The following is a 26,200-nucleotide window of genomic DNA, read 5'->3' as shown; positions in this document are numbered from 1 at the left end:
CGTGTTTTCTTCCTAATCATTATGTTTAATGCAGCACAGTGGTTTGTAAGGTGAATTTTATATCCTAAAAATGCAGCAATACATGGTCTTTAAGCAAAGAATTATCCTTTTGTAGATGGAAAACAAGAACATATTAACTGGTACTGAATTACAACAGAAAGATACGAGATCCAGAAAGAATTTCATATCCGTTTCTTGGCTCTGTGTTTTTGCTCCATGTTTTGAGCTTTTCAGCAGAACATCTCTTTGATTCCCACAGCTGTTGATGTCCATGTGAACCGTCACCTTGACAACATCATCGCGGGTGGAGTCAAGATCTGTGGTCTGCATGCCACAGTCGCCCCCCGCCGGCAGCAGCAGCACAGTCCCCCTACCCTGGAGGAGTTCTTGTTTGTTCCCTATGTGGAGACGGAGTGCCTTTCAACCAATGGGAAGCTTGCAGAGCAGCTGAGGCTTTGCAAAGGTACAGATAAGCCCTCCATCATCTTTGTAGTGTATCTTTAGAAGGGGGTGTAATGTCTTTGGTATATTAGCACTTTTGTAGTTTTAATGACCACTTGAAGCATTGTTATAATCACTCGTCTTCTTTACTTACACACTTAGTGGCTTTATAAAACAAATCGAAAGCAAATTGATTTTTTGTAATGAGATAGCGTCTAAAAATCAGCAAGATGTGTAGAAGTCCGCCTTCTCTTTTCCGTCCTCTATATCTGTGTTTGTTTTTCTCTCCTCGTTATCTAGGTTTAATCTACCGACTGCAGCAAAAGTTGGCCCCTCATGGTGTCAGGCTCTCTGTCCCTGGGCTAAAGGGGGGGTCAGATGAAACTATTTCTAATGGTGAGCCTGCTGAGCCCGCTGAGCCCAGCCTGGTACGGCTGCTAACGCTGCTCTGTGGCCTGGAGCTCAATGGGAACCTCCATTCTGAGCTGGAGCAGGTGGTGGAGAAGGAGCGGGTGTGTCTTCTGAAAGACAATCTGTTACAGGGTCTGCTAAACGACAGCGCTCTCAGACATTGCCTCGATATCACAGTGGAAAACAGTACGCCTGGCAAGATCAAAGTGTTGGAGGTAACCCTAAAAAAGCAGCAGATTTGAATGGCTGAATTATGACTGTTATAGCATCAGTATATTTACAGTCTCTAATCGTTTTCATCTCTCTGACTCCTGCCAGGCTCTCTCAAACGATGGCCAGCTCTTCTCTCACGTCGTGCCCCTCCTCAACATCCAACCCATGCTACAAGTAGAATACACCGCAACAGCTACCGATCTGGATCTTTTGTCCCCCCATCAGGCTACCTTTGAGGAGCTTGGTGTTGCTTCAGTTCAGTGGAACCCTTTGACAGGCCCAGGTGTTGGAGACATGAGTTCGAGTGCAGACTTGGTGCTGTGTAACCATGCATGGGGTCCACTAAAGACAGACCCCAGGCTGCTGGTAGCAAATCTGGTATCTGGAGCCAAACATCATGGGTTTGTTCTCCTCCACACTCTGCTAAAGGGAGAGACTCTGGGGGAGACTGTTTCCTTCCTTTCCAGCACTGTTCAGAGCAACAGTCAGCAAGGACTCCTCACACAGGTCAGTGGAAGCAAAATCCAATCTTTTTTTTTTTCCTTTAAAGCTTCAGGCTCAAAATGTAATTATTATATTTGAATCCTATTCTCATTCAGGTGAGCTGTAACATGCTATAAGGTGATTTTTGTTCATATTTTTGCTTTCATTGCCAGGCTGAGTGGGAGAAAGTGTTCTCAGAGGCCTCTCTGAACCTGGTGGCTGTCAGGAAGTCTGTTTATGGCTCCGCCCTCTTTCTTTGTCGTCGTCATCAGTCTCTGGGCAAACAGCCCGTTTTCCTGCCCGTGGACAGCAAAGACTATAACTGGGTGGAAACACTCAAGGTTGGTACCATTTGTGTGCAGATACTGTTGAAACTGACAGTCTTTAAAGCATTTGAATGAAACAGGTCGACAGAACCTGGATGGATTCTTGGATGGGCTAACTATAATATTCACATTTGTTTTAGTGTGTCCAGTTTTTTATTTTGTTTTTGACCAGTTATTTTGTTTTTGACCAAGTTATCTAGTGCCTCAATTGAGGCACTAGATAACTTGAACTTGGTTGATAACTAAAGTTACTATTTCAAGTTGATATTACTAGACTCTGTTAAAGCAGACCAAATGATTTTCCGTTTGATTTGCTCATAATGCAAAACCTTCTAACCTTCTAACAAACAGGGCACTTAAGGTCAGTAAGCTTGCTGAATCGCTCTCTTACAGTGTAATGTAAAATGTTAGCAAAAAGTATGGAAAATTTGTGTGTGTATGTATTAAAAACCAGCCCTTGAGTGGTATAACAGTGTGTCGCTGTGATCTGCAGCAGGAAATGATGTCGGAGTCATCAGACCATCCAGTGTGGTTGACTGCTTCTCAGGCACACTGTGGGATTGTGGGAATGGTCAACTGTCTACGGCAAGAGCCAGGTGGCAACCGGATACGGTAAGACAAAACTTAAGGCTTATCTGTGATTTTGAAGTTTCTGTGTTTATTGGAAGGGTTTCAGTCAGGCTTCAGTGTGTATCATATTACAGAAACAGCACTACTGAAAGATGCATTTCTATTGCTGATCGTAGCTGCTTATATTTCTGTATTAAGCCAAATGGCTTAAATCAACTAGTTAAAACTACAGATATATCTGAAAGACAGTCTGCATGACTTCTATATTCAGACAAAACTGAAGGTTATCGTATCCGGCCCCAGAAAATCAAGGAACATGGTTTCAATATGAATCCAGAATTTTCAAAATTAGAAACATCCTGTCTTACATTGATGCTGAAAAATAAATGTGTGCAGTACAGGCAAGAACTAGTTGCAAAACTAGTTGCAAATCTCATTTTATTCGCAATAGAACGTCAAAAACATTAAATGTTTTAAACTGAGGCATTTTACTATTTCATGAAAAATATGAGCTCATTTTGACTGTGATGGCAGCAACATGTCTCAAAGTAAAGAAAAGGCTGGTGTGGGGGTGCCTGTGGAATTGGCAGCTTGCACATCTGGAAAGCTCCATCAGTGGTATATACAGATTTTAGAACATGTGCTCCTATCCAGACATCTTTTCCAGGGAACTTGCATATTTCAGCGGGATGATGCTCACCCACATACTGCAGCTATTCCAACAGCATCATGATGTAGTAGAAGAGTCCAGATGCTGAACTGGCCTGCCTACAGTCCAGACCTTTCACCAGCTGAGAACATCTGGAGCATCATGAAACAAAGAAGACCCAGGACTGTTGTTAAGACAGGATGCTACAGAGTGGGAAATGTTTGCTGCCATCAAATTCAAACTAAGATGATAACGGAACATGTTATGTTTAATATTTAATAAGTAGCTGCTCCACATTGTGATGCTCTGCATGTGGTTGAAGGAAATATGGTGGTCAGAGAGCAGTTAGTCTGTGGGTGTCATGGACGATCAGGATAATGGGAACTTTCATCAGTCAATCCTGGTTCAACACTTTCGGTCATAAGTGTTGTAGATGTTATATTATTTGTGCATTACAGTATCTCCAACATCACACAGTTCTCACCATCCTTCACGTCATAATCTTCTTGTGCCCCCTCCCCTTTTTCCCTGGTTTGTCTCGCCGTGTCACCAGCTGTGTATTTGTGTCCAATCTAAATGAGTCTTCAGCAACACCCAACCTGCAGCACGGCCATAAGTCCATCGAGTCAGTGCTGGAGAGAGATCTGGTCATGAATGTGTTCAGGGACGGACGCTGGGGCACCTTCAGACACCAGCTCATCTCTCGTGGTATGAAAATATTGTTTACTTTGACTCATATTACACTCACGTGTTTTCCACATTAGCTGATCAGATGTAATCATCATGTAAGCACAGAAAAGCACAAGAATAAATAAACCTGCAGACCAGCTTCTTGCTAAAATATATTTTAAAAAATGTGAAAACTCAATAGTCAAAGTGGCCCTTCTCATTAACTTCAGTCTGGTTTAATTGATTGGAGTCTTTTTTTGGTTACTCCTGATTGCAGTTGGGTAAAGCTTCCTGTACATCTGTCCAAAATGTTGAAGGACATATTTAATGTGAATGAGATCAGCAACATAAAACGTATTTTATGGTGAATGTCTACATAAATGCAGGTAGTTCTTACCACTCTGAATACAGTTGCATTTTAAAACACTTCAGCTGCAATATTTTGCATTATGAAGACTGATGAAACTGTATTTTTGCAAAATTAAAATGGAAAATATGGAAACCTATTTTGTACTATATGGTACAAGAATGTTGCAGCACTCCTGTGTGGCTGTGTTATGCTTTGCAAAAAGCACTGACAGATGTCAGGTTATAGGCACCCTAAATGTTTTATGTTCTTTCATTTTCCTTTTCTGGTTTAAGATTCCTGCATAAGTAAATGCATGAATCACTGAGTTGTGCAGTCTTACAGATCCCTAAAGGCATTAAAGTAACACCTTAAGAAGGTTTGGAAAGCGTGTTTAACATTTTTAAATTCAGCAGAGATCGTATCAGACAGTATTTTCTCTTTTAGATTTTTGTCCATGGCTTATGTGCTCACTGAGGCATTTCTGTTTGTTGTCAGATCTAAATGAAGCGTTGACGGAGGCTGCTTACGTCAATGTACTGACCCGAGGTGACCTGTCTTCTCTGCGCTGGATTGCTTCCCCACTTCGCCACTTTGTGGCCAATAGCCCTAATGTACAGTTGTGCCACGTCTACTACAGCTCGCTCAACTTCAGGGATATAATGCTGGCGACTGGCAAACTGCCACCAGATGCTATACCAGGTAGAGTGTGTGTAGAATATACACAACATGTTAGTCTCTCTTGATTCTTCGTATCTTGTTTGTGTAACTATGAGAAAATGGAATTAAATGTGGTCATATTGCACGTTAATTCATGGCTAACTTTTTGTGTTTGTTATTGATTGCGAAGGGGACCAGGCTTTGAAGCAGTGCATGTTGGGTATGGAGTTCTCTGGTCGTGATCCAAGTGGTTGTCGTGTGATGGGGCTGTTGCCTGCTAAAGGCCTGGCGACAGTCGTGGATGCTGACAGAAGGTTCCTTTGGGAGGTTCCCCACAGCTGGTCAGTGTCGCTTTTTTCAGATATACTGATATATTTATGTGTGTTTAATTTGTAGATTTAAATCAAGAAACTGTTAGAATGAATCAATAAAAGACTTCTGTTTTTTTTATTATTATTGTACATCTCCAGACCTTCATAGATGCTCTGGTGATAGAAATAGTTACTAATTAACTAACTGACTAAATGAACCAATAAGCTAGGCCAGAGGCTGCAGTGGTGCCAGTTTCTTAAGATCTATTCATTCCCAGGTGATTGTCAGCATTTGTCATCATAGCTCCCTGAGCCACACTGCTAGCACTAAAGCTAGTTAGCCTTGACAGCTCCACTCTTTTCCTCATTCCTCATTCACATTTCAAAAAGTCGGCATTACACAGCTGTGTTTAATAATCAGGGGCGGCTGTGACTCATGTAGTAGAGCCGGTTATCTCCAGCTCCTCTAGTCTGCATGTCGTGGGAAAGATGCTGAATCTGAGTTGCCCCCATGCAGCCATCAGAGCGTGAGGGTGTGTGTGAATGCTAGATAAGTGTTTAGGTACAGATAGAAGTGTGTGTGTGTGTGTGTGAGAGAGAGAGAATCTGTTCAAATTGGATAGAAAGGTACTAAACAAGTACTGAAGCTCCCTAAAAGTCCAGTTTGAACCACTCCTAGTTTCACCATTTCACACACATCATTTAACCCAATGACAAGTGGCTTCACTGATGCAAGCTGGATCTCTGGGTACAACCCAGAGGCCAAGCGGCAGTCTTCAGTGGAAGCATCCATCATCCATGGTGTATGTGTGTGTTTACAGGACACTGGAGCAAGCAGCCTCTGTGCCAGTGGTTTACGCCACTGCGTATTACTCTCTAGTAGTGCGTGGCAGGTTACGACCTGGAGAGACTGTGCTCATCCACTCAGGGTCAGGAGGCGTGGGCCAGGCTGCCATCGCCATAGCACTCAGCAAGAAGTGCAGAGTCTTTACCACCGTCGGTTAGTATTTAACACTCACGCACAAACTCAGAGTAACAAAAATGAACTGATATTACTACTCATTCATTTTGGATGTAAAAGCTTCCTGCTGCTTCAAAAATCAGCCACTTTCTTTTTTAATAAATGCGTTTTTCTCATCAGGTGTCCCACACTAATGAGAAACTGCAGCGATATAATCAGAAATACCGTCTTTTTAACCTTAACTTTTGTGTGTGGGTCTCACTAGGCTCCACAGAGAAGCAGACCTACCTGCAGAAGAGGTTCCCTCAGCTATCAGCAGAATCTTTCGCCAACTCCAGAGACACCTCCTTTGAACGGCACATTCTGCTCCACACACAGGGCAAAGGTCAAACCCTTCCAATTGGAGTGTTTAGCTGCTTTTAATATACTAGGATTCAGATTTGTTTTTTTCTATACATACAGGTGACAAATGAAAATAAAATTAATTAAATTGTCATAGAATCTCAAATCAAGGTTTTGGATTACCAGTTTTTGCCAGGACACCTTCAGTTCACCTTGACATTAATTCTCTGGAGGGATGGAAGGTGATTCTTCCAAAAGAGCTTCTGGTGTGTTTATGACAGTGGTTCATGGTACTATTTAGAAGGTTCTGGGCTTAAACTTGTAAAATTGTTTGTGAAATTTGCATCTTGTGCCAGTGCGGGTTTCCTGCTAAAATCCAAAGACATGCTCGTTAGGTTAATTGGTAATTCTAAATTAACCTTTGTTGATTAAGCAAATGGAAGGAGAAATGCCAGCCTTCTGTATTAACTCTCTGTGAGATTCAAAAATAAGGATTTTAAAACACAGTATGGAATACAGTACATATACTATATGTTTTTTAATTCAGCAAATAACACTTGTTGACCACATTTCCACTTACTTATACTTTAACTTTGTAATATGTTATACAGTTGCTGTATGTGACGTGCAGGTGTGTGTGTGTGTGTGTGTGTGTGTGTGTGTTTCAGGGGTGGATGTGGTGCTGAATTCTCTGGCTGAGGAGAAGCTGCAGGCTAGTATTCGCTGCCTTGCTCGACACGGACGATTCCTGGAGATCGGCAAATATGACCTTTCCAACAACACCCCACTGGGTCAGTAGAAGGCGTCACAGAATCAGGCTTACAGTAACTGAGCCAGTGTCAGTTACTTTCAGCAGTAGAACATATATTTTTCCATCCATCCATTTTCTTCTGCTTATCCAGGGCTGGGTTGTTTGGGTTTATCGTATATATTAATGCAGCTAACAAAAGTGTTATGTGGCTGACAAAACTCTGGGTTTTCTTAAATGATTACTGAAGTAATTGAATTTAAGGGGGCAGCTCAAATAAATGCTGCCATGATAGTTGTCGTGTTGTTGTGATCTCTGCAGGTATGGCTTTATTCCTAAAGAATGTGGCATTCCATGGCATCCTGCTGGATGCCCTCTTTGAAGAGGGCAACCAAGAGTGGGAAGAAGTGTCCCAGTTGCTCAAGGAGGGCATCGTGGAAGGAGTAGTTCAGCCTCTAAAGACCACGGTGTATGAGAAGGACCAAGTGGAGCAAGCATTCAGATACATGGCTCAGGGCAAGCACATTGGAAAGGTCCTCCTAAAGGTGGGTTTCCTCTTCAGCCTCTGATATTTGATAAAGTGTCAGTGAAGTGTCATAATGTTTGTAATAAACCAACCAACTCTAAATGTAGTTCATATAATTGTTATGTTACTGTGACTGCAAACTGCACACATCTTCTTACTGGCCTTTTTTTTCCTCATAGGTCCGTAGTGAGGAAAAAGGGGCTGCTGTCCAGCCTGCTTCCCCTCTGTCTCTTCCAGCTATCTGTCGCACCTTCTGCCCTGCGTCCCACTCCTACATTATCACTGGAGGGCTGGGGGGGTTTGGTCTGGAGCTTGCTCAATGGCTAATAGAGAGAGGAGCCCGCAAACTGGTGCTGACTTCCAGATCAGGCATCAGGAATGGTAAGGCACAATGACACAAGGCCTGATTGTGTACATTAGTGAAAGAGCTTTAAATCACGACACACAAAGCTTGTGTGTAACTGATTTTACAGCTTTACTTTCTTAACTCTTCTCAGGTTACCAGGCGAAGCGTGTGCGTGAATGGCAGAATCAGGGTGTGCAGGTGTTTGTGTCGACCAATGATGTCAGCACACTGGAAGGAACAGAGCGACTGATTGCTGAGGCCTGTGCCATGGGTCCAGTGGGTGGTGTCTTTCACCTAGCCATGGTCAGCTTCCCATTTTTCTTTTATAAAATAACTCCATGCTTCTCAGAGAAAATTGCACCAGCTGCCTCGCTGTCTGACAGTCTGTGATGTTGGCCTCACTGTCAGTATTTGCAGCTACAAATTATTTACTACAAGAAAACAAAAAAGAACAATGCTGATCACGTGAACCCTTCAGTGTAATTTGTCATTTAACAGATACTAACACAAGCTAAGCTAATGCTAATGTTGACATTTAAACTGATCATTTATTGATGTTTAATATTGGTATGTTATTTGGTGTTTGGGGTTTTTTTTTATATTTTAGGTGTTGAAAGATGGTATGTTGGAGAATTTGACTCCTCAGCTTTTCCTCGATGTTAACAAACCTAAAAATGATGGCACCATCAACCTGGACAGGTAAGACAAAAACGGACTCCTCCTTGGGCGTCACTGAGCTGTCATGAGCTGATTTCTGGATCTTTCCATTCCCTCTTCAGAGTAACAAGAAAACTGTGTCCAGAGCTCCGTTATTTTGTGGCCTTCTCTTCAGTCAGCTGCGGCCGTGGCAATGCAGGCCAAAGTAACTATGGTTACGCCAACTCAGCAATGGAGCGTGTGTGTGAAAAGCGCCACTACGATGGCCTGCCTGCACTTGCGGTCCAGTGGGGTGCCATTGGTGATGTTGGGGTAGTTTCTAGAGACCATGGGTGGTAATGACGTTGTGATTGGTGGCACCCTACCGCAGAGAATCACATCCTGCATGGAAGTGCTCGACTTCTTCCTGTGCCAGCAGCACCCGGTGATGTCTAGCTTTGTACTGGCAGAGAGGACAGTAGTAAAGACTGAAGCAGGAAGCCGGAAAGACTTGGTGGATGCTGTAGCTAACATTCTCGGTAAGAGTCAAGTTATACAAAACTAGCATAGTTTGAAAAAAGTCTCTCTTTCATTTAGGGAATCTTTTTGGATAAATCAAAGGTTTTTGTTGTTCTTTGTTTGTTTTCCTTTTTTTTTTTCCATCACTAAACTCAGAACTGACGTCCTGTCACTCACAGGTGTGCGGGATGTGAGCAGTCTGAATGCTGACAGCTCTTTGGCTGACTTGGGTCTGGACTCTTTGATGGGTGTGGAGGTTCGCCAGACTCTGGAGCGTGATTATGACATTGTCATGGCCATGAGGGATATCCGCCAGCTCACCATTAACAAGCTGCGAGAGCTGGCCAGTAGCAAGCCAGAAGGATCAAATGGTAGCGTGAAGAGCTGCTCAGGATCTGAATCTGTTTTATGTCTATACCATATCTAACTGTCTATAATCTCCCCACACTACAGCTAAGAGGGATGGCGTTCGCGCTGTGTTGGAGTCTGATCTGAGCAAGCTATTAGTCAACCCCAGCAGCCCCACTGTGATGCCACTCAACGAGGTGAAGAACCAGGAGGGGCCGTTGTTCCTGGTCCATCCCATTGAGGGCTCCATTGCAGCCTTTAAGACACTTGCTTCTAAACTTAGCGTGCCTTGCTATGGTTTGCAGTGCACAAAAGGTACGTTATGCTTGTAGAAACATTTGTTTTGGTGCATTAAAAAAATATGTATACAGTGCTGTGCAAAAGTCTTGAGCTACCTGTCACTTTATATTTTGTGAGGAAAATGGTGCAGAGATTTATTGAAACGTGCAAACATACATGGAAATACAGTAAATACAGAAAAACAGTCTGTACAGTTGTAATGAGCTCAAAAGTCAGTGTTGGATGGACTATGCTCCCATACTACATGTCAAATAAGTACATGTCCAGATTTTGTACTGTACATACATTTAGGAGAAAGACAGTTTTTGTAGTTTTGCCTCTGTACACCACCACAGTGCAACACAAAAAAGGGGTTTAATTAACAAAAACGTTTGCATGAACTCTTTGAAAATGGGGGACTGTGTAGAAAAATTGCTGTAATTCTTAAAGTTCAAATTAATGGGACGCACTAACATCAATTTAATATAAATACTCTTTTTAATACTTGATTGCCTGAAGTCTGGAATCCATGGACATCACCAAGTGTTGTTACTCCTCTAGACCTTTACTGCAGCCACCTTCAGTTGCTGCTTGTTTGTGAGTCTCTCTGCATTCAATGTTGTATTTAATAATGGAAAAGCTGCTCTGCTGGGTTGAGATCAGGTGACCGACTTGGCCACTGAAGAATATCCCATTTCTTTGCCTTGAGGATCTCTGGGGTTGCTTTTGCAGTCTGCTTTGGGTCATTATCTATTTACACTGTGAAGCTCTGTCTGATCTGAGCAGAGAGTATAGCCCCGTACACTTTACAGTTCATCCTGCTGCCCCTATCAGCAGTCACATTATCAATAAACACTAGTGGCTCGGTTCCACTGGCAGCCACGTGTACCATACCGTATGCTGCCATGTTTGCCAGATGATGTGGCATGCTTTGATCACGAGCTGCTGCTCTCCTTTATGCTTTTCTCTTCCCATTATTCTGGTTACTCTTTATTTTATTGTCCAAAGATTTTTATTTTCAGAACTGTGACAGCTTGTGTTAGAATTTCACAACTGTTTGTGTCAGTCAGTCAAACTAATTTCTTCTCATCTGTCTTCTTTCCAGCTGCTCCTCTGGACAGCATAAAGTCACTGGCAGCCTACTATGTGAACTGTATTACACAAGTCCAACCAGAGGGGCCGTATAGAATTGCTGGATATTCTTTTGGTGCCTGTGTAGCATTTGAAATGTGCTCTCAGCTGCAGACCCAGAATCAGCCTGTGGAGAACCTGTTTCTCTTTGATGGATCACATTCATATGTGGCGGCGTATACACAGGTTAGAGAAAAATGCCAGTACACTCACACATCCATTGACTGAATCCACAAAATATTTGTTTTAATCCAATTGTCAATTTACATCTCAGAGCACTTGGCAACATTTTTGGATGAAACCACAGGCATTAATTACTCTGTGATAGGGCATGAAGCAGATATTTTTTGGGGGGGGGGGACATACACATACACACACACACTCTCTCTCTCTCTCTCTCTCTCTCTCTCTCTCTCTCTCTCTCTCTCTCTCTCTCTCTCTCTCTCTCTCTCTCTCTCTCTCCATCTCTCTCTCTCTCTCCTCTCTCTCTCTCTCTCTCTCTCAACTGAGGCCTAGTAGAGTTTTCAGTTTGTAGAGTTTGAGTTTGGATAATTGGCAGGGATGTTCACTGTTGGGAAGAGATTGTGGAATTGTGTTATTTGATAAATCGTTTGTTACACAGAGGTTGTCTCCAAGTGAAAAACTGTGACTTTGTGACACCTCAGCTGTCTGAGGTGATCCTGATTGATCCTATTTGTTGCACAAACTGATACCATGCACAGAAAACCTGAGCATGCAACCTGAAATTATTAATAACATTAGGTGTTTTTGAGTTTTTCTCTCTGTGGAGAGTTTGGCAATCTTCATAACCACAGTGGGTGATGTTGATGTGCAGATGTCACTGATGAGGTATTTTTATAAGAATAATAGAATCTGTCCAAAAAAAGATTATTTTTAAATAAATGATGCAGAGATTTGGTAAAGATTTCAGTTACAGCTTTTTAATATTCAATATTCTTATTGAAAGCTGGCGAGCAAACCTTTATAGTTCTTTGAAGCTGCTGCCAAAGTGCTACATCATTCACTGTTGGGAAAAACAACATATTTTGTCATAATATCTAAGCTAGTAATTGGAAGCTTGCCAACCAGTCTACTTACATACAACTGTTGTTGTGAGAGCTTGGTTTGATTTGTTCTCACTAAGTCAGACGTTTCACTGGTGGGTGTGGGACACCATCAGGGCTGCGCTTTGTCATCAATTCTGTCCATAACTTTTATGGACAGAATTTCTAGGCACAGCTTAGAGACACAGGGTGTCGCGCTAGTTAAGGTGGTCCCAGGATCTTGTCTCTGCTTTTTGCAGATGATGTGGGGGGTGGCTGTGGCTCAGGAGATAGAGCAGATCAGCTACTGATCGGAAGGTCGGCGGTTCGATTCCTGGCTACTCCCGGCTGTATGCCAATGTATCCTTTGGCAAGATACTTAACCCCAAGTTGCTCTCCTACGCAAGCGTTGGAGTGTGAATGTGTGTTAATGTTTGATAATAAAAAGCACTTATCTTAGTTAATGATGGAAGTGTTTGTATGAATGGGTGTGAATGGGGTAAATGTAAACGTGCTATGAGTGCTCAGAGTAGAAAAACGCTATATAAGAACTAGTCCATTTACCATGTGTTTCTGTTGCACACTGAGGCATGGCTCTCCTGTGGAAAGAGGTGGCATGCCCACTCCAGGTAGGGAAGGAGTTACTGAGGTGGAGAAGTTTTTCCTGACATGAAGAGGATTTGGTTAAAGAATTCATGCTTAGGATGTAGAACATGTAGACCTGTGATGGAAGAAATCACACAGCTGATGAATGTCTTAGTCACTGGTAGAATCTGGAGCCTGTCTTGGGGCAAAATGTGGGGTACACCAGGGTACACAGCTAAAACCTCTTGAATGAAAAGTTCATTAAGCCATGATTTGCTAACCTTTCCAGTGTATGTGGGATGTATGTTTTATTTCTATATACTGTACCCAATATGTCAGACCAAACACATTAAATGTGCCTAAATCATCTGAGAGGTGTATTAAATAAAACCTATATTTTGTTATTTCTTGGACTGTACTGTACATTTAACTAATCCACTTTAAACAGCATAACTTGAGGGTAGCTTAAAAGGACTTGGAACAATAGGTGCTGGTTTTACTGTGCACTGCTGACACTGGAATACGTCACATTATCTGCATGTGAAGAGGATGCTTTCAGAAATAACTGAGGTGTCAAGTATCATGTCACTTTAACTCTGTGTTTATTTATTTTTTTTATTTCCAGAGCTACAGAGCCAAGCTAACACCCGGCAATGAGTCTGAGGCAGAAACTGAAGCCTTGTGTGCCTTCATCCAGCAGTTCACTAGCATTGAATACAATAAGGTATACAGCCTCAGACACACATGCACATATTCACCACAAATATCCATTAGTCAACCCATTGCAGCACAGTCTCTCAGACTGAATCTCGTGGAGGTTTTACCAAAGAATCTCTGGATACTGCGGCTCCTTCTGAAAAAACCTTCAAATCAAAAATACATGACATTACTATTGATCACTGATTGAAGAAAATAAGAACAACACGGGTTTCTTTCAGCACTGTAGCCAGGCTGACAAAGAGTCAGAGCTCTAGGAAGGCAAGTTTTCTTTTAACCTTAATTAATGCTTCAATTTTAAATATAATCAGTCTATCTCTTAATGGTCTAAATACCACAGCCATTTAAGGTGGCTGTAATAAAACATTACTTAGAAGGCCATCACTTGATCCAGCTATCTTACACAGCTATGCTTCCCTTAGGCAGTATTAGAACGCACTGCACACATTTTCATTTATGCAGATGACGCCCAGCTTCATCTGTGCATGACACCAGATGACACACATCAGTTAGTTAAACTGCAGGAATGTCTTAAAGGCCTGGATTAGCTCTAATTTCCTGCTTCTAAATTCAGATCAAATTGAAGTTCTGCTTTCTTGCATTGTGCAATATTTCTAAAATTAGCAACATCCTTTCTCAGAGTGATGCTGAAAAGCTAATTCATACATTTATGACTTCTAGGCTGGACTATTGTAATTCATTATTATCAGGCTGTCCTAAAAGCTCCCTGAAAAGCCTTCAGCTGATCCAAAATGCTGCAGCTAGAGTACTGACAGGGACTAGAAAGAGAGAGCAGTCATCTGCTCTCGTTCTCATTAAAAGTTCTTGTCCTCGTCGTGTTTTTGTCTTACTCTGCAGCTTTTGGAGACTCTTCTACCACTGTCAGACTTGAAGGCCCGTGTCAACGTGGCAGTGGACCTAATCACCTCCAGTCACGAGAACATCAACCGAGACTCTCTGCACTTTGCAGCCACCACCTTCTACTGCAAGCTAAAGGCTGCTGATACATATGTACCTGCTACAAAATACCATGGCAGTGTAATGCTACTGCGTGCCAAAACCAGCAGTGAATATGAACAAAACCTGGGAGCTGACTATAAACTCAGTGAGGTAACAATGCACATTACACACACTCACACATATCCACACACAAAATATCTTTTTCTCCTTGAAAATATCATCGTGAGGCTTTGAATGTTAAAGGTGTGTCATCTGTCTGTGTTCAGGTATGTGATGGTGAGGTGTCAGTCCACGTCATTGAGGGAGATCACCGCACATTCCTAGAAGGAGAGGGGGCAGAGTCCATCAAGAGCATCATTCAGAACTTGCTGGCTGAGCGAGGTGTCAAACCAAGGGAGGGTTAAACATGCACAGTCCAACTACATCCTACACCCTAATTCCACATTCCACAATATTCCCAAAAATTGGCCTGTAAATGTAATAGTTCTAGGAAGTGTTTGGACCCCTTATGTTTACATTCTGTGCTACCTTTGTCCTAATATCCCCAATGCTGCTTACTGAATTTTTTCAAATGTTAATGGTTAGTCAAGTAAGAGGACACCCTATGTGAAAGATGGTATCACCCTGGGGATGCCTGAAACATGTTGTGATTTGCATCGACTGTAGTGCAAGATGTTCTAAGGTATGGGCCATATATCCTAATTTTAAATGCAGAAGGCCTACTGATTCCATACCAAAACATAATTTGGTTAAAAAAATCTATATATTATGTAATTACTGCAATATTTGATGCATTGCATAACATTCCTTAATGGTGTTCTTGCATAAGCAGACACCAATAGGACAGACAAAGAGGAACGTTATTCCACCAGCTCGCTCCGTTCAAAACGAGCTACCATCCCAGAGTGTCTACTCCCAGCCTAATGACGTACACAGTATGGAAGGCTGGCCCTGTAGCATCTAGCTTTCTGTTATATAGCCATGTACTCGGTTTGGTTGGCTGTTAAAGGCACTGCACACTAATTATTGGAAGCATCTGTTTGTTTTGTCATTGAATTCTTGTTATGTGGATGATCATGCAGTCTTCAGTTACTCCATGTACCAACCAGCAAATGTTTTTGGTTGTCAAAAATTGGTGTAGACTTTTAATTGTAGAACCTATTTCATAAATGTGTTTTAATAATAAATTACATTAATTATGTTCTGTAACTGTAATTCACACTGCAGTGTGGACCATAGTTGGTTTCCACTAATTTAGAAGACAAAACAGGGTTGTTTTTCTCACAAGTGATGGACTGTATTGTGAACACAAGATAAAGGCAGCGTAAAGTACCAAATTCGTCACTACAGATGTTAATAAGAGACTGTAAATGGCCACTGTAGTATCAGAACAGTGGGCTCGTATTTACTGAGAACTGTTTCCTCAAAGGCTTTGCCCTAGAGCTGTCTCAACCATATGACCTCAAAAACCGAAGAATCCAGTCCCTCAGTACAAAAGCTAGCCTGAGACCTCTTATTTGGTCAGTGAAGGATCTGGTGATTGGAGACAAGTGCGCTGAGTAATTAAAGGAAGAAGGAAGTAACAGTAAATGCCTGTTTTATTGTAATATTTCTGCTATGTATTGTACAACTAATAAAGGACTCACACTATCCATTTTTTTCTCCTTTAATTCTAAAAAATGCAGCATGTGGCTCCTATTAGTTTTATCTTTGAAGATTATCATGTGTATAATTCCGTTCATTACTGTCATAATTTGCGTTACTGTTTGTGGTGTGTTTTCTTTTGTCTGAGTCCCCTTCAGACAACTTGATCTTTTAAAAGCTGTTCCTTAACCCTGAGAAGGGGCCAGTTTATCATATGGACAAATAATCTTGGCCCTACCAGCCCAGAAAGTGTGGTGTGTGTGTGTGTGTGTGTGTGTAATGACAGGGTTACAAACAGTCACCTCAAGGCTTCTTGCCGTGTAGCCCTATAGCTTCATGTATGAAAAACATTTTATACAGTTAACCTGCTGAGCTGTACGTTACGAACACCAACAAAAGCAGACGTAAAGTTACAACAACGCAAACTGCACAGTGTAGTCACAGGAATTCACCCGCTTTCAGTTGGTTTTGGAGAAAATAATTTTATGCTTGATCTTAAAGTGCTGACAGCTAATAGAGGGCAGATTAGAAAATGAATCAGTTTGTTTATAAGCCAGTTATCACTGAGAATATATCAGTAGTAGTAATAATGTCATCCAATATCTGTATGAGGGCTATGGGCCAGTGTTACACACAATCTCTTACAGGAGCTACAATATATCAGATATGTAATAAATAGTGCCAAATGTACTAAAGTGCAGAATGCACTCTTACTTGAACCTGCAGCTTAAAGTCGTGGTGATTAAAGAAAGGTGGCAGCGATGTAGCCGTCATCTCTGTCACGTCACCTCTCAGGATGAACTGTAGTCTTTAAAGGTTTCAGTATAGTGAGCTTAAAAGGGTGTGGTACATATGTGGCTGCTAACCATAAAAACACCACATGGACACCCTCTTAAAATAATGGCCTAAGTCAGTTTTTCAGAAAACACAAAAAAACAACACATTGAAAATTTGATTCAGGCACAAAAACACAAGCATTTTGGTCAAAAAAGGTATGAAGGTAAATGATATTAAATATTGAAGCTAATTAATGATAATACTTGTTTGGACAGTCACCACAGCGACGCCTCTTCACATTTGTTGGTGTTGAAGATTTGCCTTTAATGAAAGCGCAGCAGCTCTTTTATCTCAACATTAAAACATTTGCTGTGTTGTCATCAAACTATTCAGTTGCATTCCATTCAACTTTATTTTTTATCGTGCCATCCCACAACAACAGCGCCACAAGCTTTATATTGTAAAGAACTACAATATCACAGGGCAAACCCCAACAATCAAAAGCCCGTATGTGTGGCACTTTGCAACAGTGGGAGGAGAACTCCCTTTAAACAGCAAGATACCAACAGAAGCAGGCTCGGGGAGAGGCAGCGAGCTGCTGTGAGTAGTGGGGTGGTCAGAGGGACGAGGAAAGGACACGAGAGTAGACAACAGTTAAGCATTGTTGCATGTAAACTATTGGCAAATGCCTTGTTAAGAGTATGCTGTATTATGGGATGGACATACACTTAACAAAATGATACAAGCCAAATGTTCACTGGCAGTAGCAAACATTACCCGTTTGTGTTATTTGTAGTGTTTGAAGTGCCCCTGGCCTCATGGAACCAAATGAAATATTGTCAAACTTTTAACAGAAAAGTTTACAGTTAACTGTAAAACATTGTAACCGTATAGTTACAGAGACAACAGCCAAAAAAAAAAAAAAGTATGGTGCTGGTTTGGTTGAAGGCAAACTGAAATTTCCACATTTGGTAACAACAGGAACACCTGTGTGTTCAAAAAGACATTTAGTAGCTAACAGCTGATCCATGCACCACCAGCAGGGGGCGCTGGGAGTTCCACTACAAAGTTCAATTGAGCAAACCACAAAGGTAGCTACTGAATTTGACTTTGATGTTTACCATCAACATCAAACTTTACAAAGATGGAACTGAATTTGTGGTAAGTAAAACAATATATTACAACTAAATATTAAATTACTAAATATATGGATATGGGTGCAGAATCCAGAAAACATGAATCCAAAACAACATAACAGTGCATTTTATTTTATTTTATTTAAAAATGCACTAAGAGTATGCTTTGAAAAGTAATCAAATTATTTTAGTGTGATATTATTTTCTAGCACAAACACTGTGCAAGGTCGAGGCTTTGTGTGTTTTAATCCATACAGAGAAGAATTTTGTTTCAGTGATGCATTTCCAGACACCTAAAAATGGTGATATAAGGGAAACCCATAAATCCTACTTCTTAATCAATGCAGCTGATGTTCTGCTTCCTGCTTTTAGGTTTTAGCAGTCTGTAAATTGTGAAATACTGCAGAGAAGCAATATGTTTTTATTTTTTACTAACAATATTCTTAAAGTCTGTTCATTTTGAACACACAAACAGGACTAACAAACAGTTTAAATGTGCAACCTGTGTCCTTCACTCATCGTTAGCCCTGGACTCAAGGTGGAAATTATTTACATACCGAACATGATATTTAAAAGAAGGAAGTGTCTGTGGAGAAGGCCCCTGCCAATCTAAACTCCTCTCTCATCAACACACAGAAGAGTCGCTGGGGCAAAGCCTTGGAGTATGGCGCTGGCCGTGGGACACAGGTGCGCAGCAAAATCTCCCGTCCTGCCGGAGGAGGGAAGTCAGACACTTTGCTGCTTCCTCCAGTTGGCTTCTTGTCAGAACCCAGGTCCTCGTCCACTGGTGATAGGAGGGCAGCCTAAGAGGTGAAAGGTGAAATGTTACCGAGTAGCAATAGAGTGGAAGAGAAGATTCTGAAGAAATACGCATGCGGTTTGACAAACTCCAGCCTTTTGCACCCATTAAGTAATAATAAATAATAAACAAACCAAACCCCCCCCCCCCAAAAAAATGAGACCTCAACCAAACTATATGTTAATCTGTCTTTATCATTTCTGCTCTGCCTCTCTTCTAACTTCCTGAAAAGAACTCACAAATTTAATGGGCCACAACACCAGCATGCTTACAAACAGGCATCCATGATACTGGATTTAATTATAAATTCTTCCAACCCATCTGCAGAGTAAATGCATTATGTATAAATATGTATAAAAGCTACATATATATATATATATATATATATATATATATATATTTTTTTTTTTTTTAAGCAAAAAAGTATTCAGTATTGGATAAACTCCACTGTCTGTCGTCCAAAGCGGAGCTAAAAATACAAATAAAGTTGGTGTGTGAGAGATGGACTGCATTAAAGGTTCTATTAACGAGCCATCAAACTTTTAAAAAATCATCAAATACATGACAGCTTCGTTTTCTCATCTTACAGTAACCTTTTTATGATCAGGGGTAGAAGTACTCCTGTGTACAATAATAAAAACTGGATTTAAAATTTTCCATTCCTATACTTGATTCTATCCGGGTGAACCAGTCGATACTGAACATTTCATTAGCTGGAAATGCAACTCCAGTTTAAAACGCAACCAAACCTTCCTTTTTGGTCTTTTTCCTGTGCACTTAATGCCAAGCTAAGCAAACGATGGCCTGATGCCAGCCAGCTGCAAAATCTAGACAATAAGCTCATAATTATTGGCTGACTGGTTGTAGATGCTACATGTGCAACTGTGTCTTCATTTGCTCAGTGAATAGCAGGTTTTGTTGATTACACAGAAGAAAACAGGATGTTTGAGATGCACACAGGGTCACATGGTATGAATATGGTTACATGCACACTACACATTTTGTCCTACTGGTAATTTGACATCCATGGACAACCAGTACATTTGGGAGTTTACAGTATTTTTTTTTCTATATGCATATATATACACATATCCAGGTTTCACTGATGAGTACTTCAACTCTAATGCTAAACAAACACGTAAAGTTACTGTTTTCATTTTAATGTGTCGAGAAGAAACAAGTGTGATTTTTAGTGGATTTACACACAATGTGTTTCAATTTGTCTAACAGACGGGGACTACAGTGACTCACAGAGACAAACAGATACAGTCCTGTAGACAATTTAGGAAAGTCTACAGAAAAAGTCTGAAGCAGACAAAAAGAAGCAGAAATCACAGGAAGGTCAAAGCATGCGGGGGGGAGGGGGGGGGGGGGGGGACCATACCCCAGTAAATAATCGACCAAAGGAGAAAGGAAAATGCAAATGATTTGGTTCTATGTGCTCCGTGTATAAACACATCTATATATGTGGTATATGCGTACTAATCAGGAGTACTGAAACACGAAGACGTTTAGCTGGAGTAGGATTGGGACACGAAAGTGAAAACGTCTCTACATACAACACAGGTGCAACAACACTAAAACATGGATAATATTTTACTGTGCAAACCTCCATGTCCCCAAAAATACTCTGCTTTCAAAGCAGGTTCCCATCAGAGCAATGCAAGAGAAAATAGATGAAATACACGTCTATTAGAACGAGACATCTGAACTTTTGAAAGTGCTTTCAGTGCTCGATGTTTGAGGGGAATGATTTTCATTTCTTTAATCTATTTGCACAGGACAAAACTATTTTTAAACAAACAAAGCCACGCATGAAGTCTACATATCTGCATGTTCTTCACATGTTTGTATGATCACTAAAAAGTTAACAGTTAAAAGATGTTTGGGTGATATTAAGGTGTCAGAATAAGCTGTATTTGGACATTCAGTGGACACAGAGAGGACGGCAGCTCTGCTTTTAGTTCTTAGTGACCATCAACTCCAGATTTGTTCTTTATATAATTACTTATTTTTCAACTCTGGAGCATTGTGGACACCACACACACACACACACACACACACACACACACACACACACACACGTCAAAATAAATACACTACAGTCATTTGTTTGCAATGTACACAGATTTCTGGAGCCCAGTTATAAATGTTTACATTCATGATAAATAGAAAACACTCTTTCAGTTCTAAGGTTTATGTATCACGACATGATAAAAAGTCATCTTATCCTTAGCACGTCTTCAAATTAGGTAACAAAACAAACACACACATACAAAACAACAAACAGCACCTGAAAGAGAAGAACACAACAAACACACACTCCTGTTCTGTTGCTTGCGTGTGTGTGTGAGTGTGTGTTTGGGGTGCTAGAAAATGGTTTCTTTCAGTCCACCTGAGCTCACCGTCTCCGTAGTGGCTCCGCCTTTTACAGACAGACTCCTTCTCCACATTAAACTGACAACATCGTCTGTGCTACTGTTGTGTTATCGGTCTTTGAAAACACACGCTCCTAAATTTTTTATTTCAGGTCTGCTTGGTCGGAAACGTGGGTGAAACGCTCGCGCTCACATGGCGACACCTGAGCGCTACAGATTTGTGGATTAAACGAAGCAATGAAACAAACAAAACTGTGTCGGGAATTTTTTCATAATTGTGTTATTCGATAAATCGTTGCTCTTAATTTGAGGTTGAATATAAATAAATATAAAAGCTGGATCAGATTATTTTTATTATGTCCTGATACACAAACCTTAGACCTGACAGAGGATCTACTTTACCATGACTGTGTCTGCAAATTCACCATGTGTGACTGCTGTTGAGGGCGTGTGGATTTATAGGGACAGAGTGGGAGTTGTGAGAAAAAGTCTTATTGCTCAAGGTTACCTCATCACTTGTGAAGTCAGCCAGCTTGACGCAAGAAGCAGGAGGAAAAAAAAAAAAAGAAAAAGCAACACACAAATGGAAAAAATACACAACTGTACACCCCACCCCCCCAACGACACAACACAAAACAAAAACACATTTGCTTCAAAATTTACTGAAACTGTCTAAAACATTTTTTGATGAAAACTGACGATGCAGCCAGCTGTACGAGCTCTCCTTACAGCTTTTCTGATCCTGGTTCTGCCTGATGGACATTTTGCTACAGTTATTAGAGCAGGCTCTCATACAGTGGTCTGATCTGACGGACCTTACAACATTAGCCCTCAAATGATTTATGAAGCAGTGTTTTGATCCTGAGTTCCTTCAGTTTGTAAATTAAAGTGTTACGACACTGAACCCCAAACTGCCCCAGACGGTGTTTGAGTGCATGTGTAAGAAAAACTGAAAAATAAATTTGCTTATTGAACTGCGCACAGTAAATGAAAATACTTTGTAGCTCAAAGACAAAGTGTTTCTATTAGAACTGTTGCCAGACATATAAAGTAGCGACATGAGAGTTTTGAACCTGAAATTTAATCCTTGGGGTGTTATGACAGTAAAAGCTTAAGGTGTTTCCAACATGGTTCACCTTCAGGCATGGACCTTTGCTGCACTTCAGACCCTAACCCTATCTATCCTATCTCAAAGAAGTTCACTCTTGACTTTGTAAACTGTAACTGAGTTTGGACTCTGCCAAGAATACGAGCTGTGACTGTAAGCTCAGGAAAAAGATAAAAAGTGGACCCTGAATTATGAATTTTGAGACATTACCTGTATAATCCTTTGTTGTACAGCAGTGGAGCACTTCACTCTCAGACTGAAGGCTTACTTGTGGTTCTTATAGTTTCCAATACTAGAACAGTAGCAGCTACCGGCCCTCTACTATGGAACCAGCTCCCATTTTGGATTCAGGAGACAGCCAGCCTCTCAGGTGACCCTGAACCATCCCTTTCTCTCCTCTTTCCCCTCACTCCACAATCCTCCACAGTCCCTCCATGAACCTGGCTCTACTGGAGGTTTTTTCCTGTTAAAAGGGAGTTTTTCCTTCCCACTGTCACCAAGCGCTTGCTCATAGGGGTGAACAACATTAATATTACTATAATAATGCAGGATCTTTACAGTATAAAGCGCCTTGAGGTGTCTGCTGTTGTGATTTGGTGCTATATAAATAAATCTGAAATGGGCTGCACATAAGCAAAGAGTCTTTATCAGAGATCTTAGAATGATAATGACATAAACAGTAAAGCAGTAACCACAGAATACAATGTTGAATCAGGACATTCGAATGTTATTTAACTAACATGAGAAGAGCGCAGGACCGTCATGTGAAGCAAATGGAGACGTGCTGATTCCAGGCAGAAACAATGTCGGAGAGATGTTTGGATGTTTTAGACAAAATTACAGGCTTTTTAAGAGATGTCAGAAACAACTAACAATTCTGCAGTAAATAAATACATTTTTCAACAGAAAATTAAATATATTTTTACGTTAAATGGACTGATATTTATATGGTATACATTTTTAATGGATTTTCTACCCTTAGTGAGAACTCAAAGTGCTTCTATACTACAAATATCATTCACCCTTTCACACACATACAGCACTTTAACTGTATGAACTGTATCCATAGTGTAGTGTTTTGCATACCCACTTAACAAGCAAAAGGTTCCTGGTTCAATTCCTGGAGATTAGATTCCAAAAGGAGACACAAATCCCTTTGGGGTTGTGTCAGAACGGGCACCAGGCATAAAAATCTGCCAAATCAAACATATGGAGCTACCTGCTGTGGGGACTCCTTATCAATAAGAGACAGTAGTTTTATCTATCAGGCACACACTCATGTTCTAGTAGACGCACCGGAGGCCACTGGGGATTCAGTATCTTGCCCAAGGACACTTTGACACACAGACTGAAGAAGCTGGGGGATCAAACCACTGATTTTCAGATTGGCAGAACTCTCAACACTGCAGACAGATTTCCTCATACACGCACATTAATAGATGTTACTGCACAAAAAGCGAAAGAACCATCAAAGACAGGATGGAGATGTGCTCCACTGCTGAGAGACTTGGCAACATCATATGCAAACTATTCTAAAATTACAGACACTGCAAAACAACAATTATCCTTCATGTACTTTGCACTTATTATCTGTGTTTTCAGCAGGAATTTCATGTTTCAACTATGATGCAAGGAGGAATATTTCATCAGAATTTTTCTCTCCTGATACTTGTGAGCTTACTGATGTAAGGATTACATCATGCTTCTATTCTTTGTTTTGAGTTTAATCCAAATGATACCACAAACAAATAAAGGACTGGGACACCTGCCTTATTCTTAATGATGAAATCTCTTGAAATCTGTATGCAGTTGATGGGTGCATCTCTAAAAATACACTAATGTCATATACAGTATGACTCCAAACTTTTGACTGGTACTGTACATAATTCCTTGTATACATGAAACTGGCAGCAAGACACTAGAAGGACAAGGAGAAGGATGCTATATGAGGCAGAGAGAAAGGGATTACTTACCCTCTGAGCATTGATAAACAATCTGTGAATTATGCTGCCAGCCGGGCCCTGACCTCCTCCAGTCACCACCACCTCTGGTTCTTCCAGCACAGAGCTCACAAACCTGAAGCAAAAACATTAAAAACTGCCATGCACTGGAAAATGTTTAAGAAAATATTCCCACATACACAAACCAAAGCAGTGACGGTGAAAAACTATCAGACAAACAGCATGTGGTGAGAAAGAAAAGTGTAAATCAATCGTGACAATTAAGACCTGATTAATGTAACCCAAACCAAAGTTGCTAATATATCAGTAATCTTTTCTCAAGGCCACCTGTTAACAACCAGCTATTAATAGTGAATCTTATGAAGATGGTTAAGATATTACCAACAGTGCAACAATGTGCAAAGCTGTCATCAAGGATAAGACCAGTTGGCAATGCAAAATATCAATAAATATATTAATATTTTTGATCTTCTACTCAGGCTGACATTCTTCTTTCTCCCTTCTTCTTCTGGCCACTGTGTAACCACACGGCAGCTCAGACTCTGTAACTCACTTCTTCAGTTCATCTGCAGCCTCTCCGCTGTCGTCCTCGCTGATGGAAAACTTGGCCTTGAGTGAACGAGCTTGGGTGATGACCGTCTCTATGGTCAGCAAATGGTTAACGAAATCCTACACACAGGAAAAGGGTGGAAATGCATGCTGTGAGAACAGGAGCTGTTTTTGGTCAAAAAGCCTGAGAATACATCAAGGCTTTAATTATATAATTGAATAATAAGTAATAGTGGGGAGAGCAAGCAAAACAATTTTACATTCTTTTAAATCCAGTTATTTGTGGAAAGTCCAGTCCAGCCTTCACTGACCTCTAACTTCTTGTAGTCGTGGTTGGGGGGCTGCAGGAGTTTGCTGGCTTGAACTGTAGATTGCAGAATGTTTTTTTGGACTGATGGAATGTCTTCTGTGGACTCTGAAAGAGAGAATAAGGAGGAGACCTTAAAAAAAACAAAACAATGACAGTGATACTTTTCCAAGACTGACTGAAAGGAATGACCTGCCTGCTGTATGTGTATTTTATTTTTTTACCTAAAATACCAGAGGAGAAAAAAAAGCCTGAAATCATAGTAAAGCTGTAATAACCTTAAAACAGGCTCTACCTGGTATACATCCTTTTGAAATAAACAGAAGTTTTATAATATCCCCCCCAACAAGCAGAGTCCCACAGGCGAGTGGGAACCCTCAGTATACCAAAGTGTTCAAGAGCCAAAGGCGAGGCCATCTGTTCGAGAGATAAAGCTCGGCCAAAACTGAGTCATGCAACAGGACAATGATCCAAAGCACAGCAGCAAATCTACAACAGAACGGCTGAAAAAGAGAAAAATCAAGTTTCTGCAATGGCTGCAGGTCAACCATCACTGAGCTGATACTTTATTTTTTTACAAATTTCAAAAAAATTTAAATCTGTCTGGAACATTTTGCAGTCCTTTGACTAATGAATACTCCTCCCAAGTTTCAGAAGAATTCAAATGTAAATGACAGAAGAGCAGCAAGTTTAGAAAAAAGCTGACAGGCGATGGACGGACACCAGAGAAATTAAAAATCTAACATTGTAGGACCTAAAAGGGTTATTTTATCTGATTGTATTTCATATGGAATCACCCACAGTATTTTTCAAACAAAACAATTTATGTTCACCTTCCTCTTTCAGCTTCAGAATAGCAGCATGGAGTATACAGGGCAGAAGATGACGGGCCAGGTCTGCAGGTTTCTGCATCGTCAAATAATGAAGAACCTAAAGACAGTAAAAAAAAACACAAAAACCCCCAAAAAACAAGGTTTAGTTCCTCCCATCCATATGGTTTGTTTTCTTTTTGCTTTTCCAGATGTAGATGTTATTTTTACACATGCTAACATGCACTATATTGACAAAAGCATTCACTCATGCATCCAAATCACTGAATTCAGGGGTTCCAATCACTTCCATGGCCACAGGTAGAAAATCACAGTCAGTCGCTTCAGACTTCCAAACTTCATGTGACCTTCAGATTAGCTCAAGAACAGTGTGCAGAGAGCTCATCCAAGCCTTACATCACCAAGTGCAAAGCTTCAGATGCAGTGGTGTAAGCATACTGCCACTGGACTCTACAGCAGTGGAGATGTGTTCTCTGAAGTGATGAATCACA

At 40.9% G+C, this 26,200-nt stretch overlaps 2 protein-coding genes across 2 annotated transcripts in view; one reads left to right on the top strand and one right to left on the bottom strand.

The window, feature by feature from the left end:
• fasn (fatty acid synthase) overlaps positions 1-15,870 on the top strand; it is a 34,273-nt gene extending 18,403 nt beyond the window's left edge. Inside the window, 23 exon segments of the mRNA XM_030754641.1 lie at positions 260-463; positions 742-1,067; positions 1,171-1,572; positions 1,722-1,889; positions 2,368-2,486; positions 3,647-3,801; positions 4,607-4,810; positions 4,959-5,109; positions 5,901-6,079; positions 6,306-6,425; positions 7,051-7,173; positions 7,452-7,675; positions 7,836-8,037; positions 8,154-8,305; positions 8,610-8,701; positions 8,782-8,977; positions 8,979-9,177; positions 9,337-9,528; positions 9,611-9,820; positions 10,890-11,101; positions 13,169-13,267; positions 14,119-14,370; positions 14,487-15,870. Of these exon segments, the coding sequence (XP_030610501.1) occupies positions 260-463; positions 742-1,067; positions 1,171-1,572; positions 1,722-1,889; positions 2,368-2,486; positions 3,647-3,801; positions 4,607-4,810; positions 4,959-5,109; positions 5,901-6,079; positions 6,306-6,425; positions 7,051-7,173; positions 7,452-7,675; positions 7,836-8,037; positions 8,154-8,305; positions 8,610-8,701; positions 8,782-8,977; positions 8,979-9,177; positions 9,337-9,528; positions 9,611-9,820; positions 10,890-11,101; positions 13,169-13,267; positions 14,119-14,370; positions 14,487-14,624 (4,319 nt within the window). The 3' untranslated portion in view covers positions 14,625-15,870.
• A 1,103-nt stretch (positions 15,871-16,973) lies between these two features.
• The window catches only part of rab3gap1 (RAB3 GTPase activating protein subunit 1), a 29,167-nt gene continuing 19,940 nt past the window's right edge, over positions 16,974-26,200 (bottom strand). The window contains 6 exon segments of the mRNA XM_030755353.1: positions 16,974-18,580; positions 21,463-21,486; positions 24,036-24,138; positions 24,577-24,692; positions 24,884-24,987; positions 25,713-25,809. Of these exon segments, the coding sequence (XP_030611213.1) occupies positions 18,347-18,580; positions 21,463-21,486; positions 24,036-24,138; positions 24,577-24,692; positions 24,884-24,987; positions 25,713-25,809 (678 nt within the window). The 3' untranslated portion in view covers positions 16,974-18,346.

Source organism: Archocentrus centrarchus, chromosome 19, assembly GCF_007364275.1.
Source record: "Archocentrus centrarchus isolate MPI-CPG fArcCen1 chromosome 19, fArcCen1, whole genome shotgun sequence".
Classification (NCBI taxonomy): Eukaryota; Metazoa; Chordata; class Actinopteri; order Cichliformes; family Cichlidae; genus Archocentrus; species Archocentrus centrarchus.
Note: the sequence above shows the minus strand (reverse complement) of the source record. Positions and strands in the feature narration are given on the sequence as shown.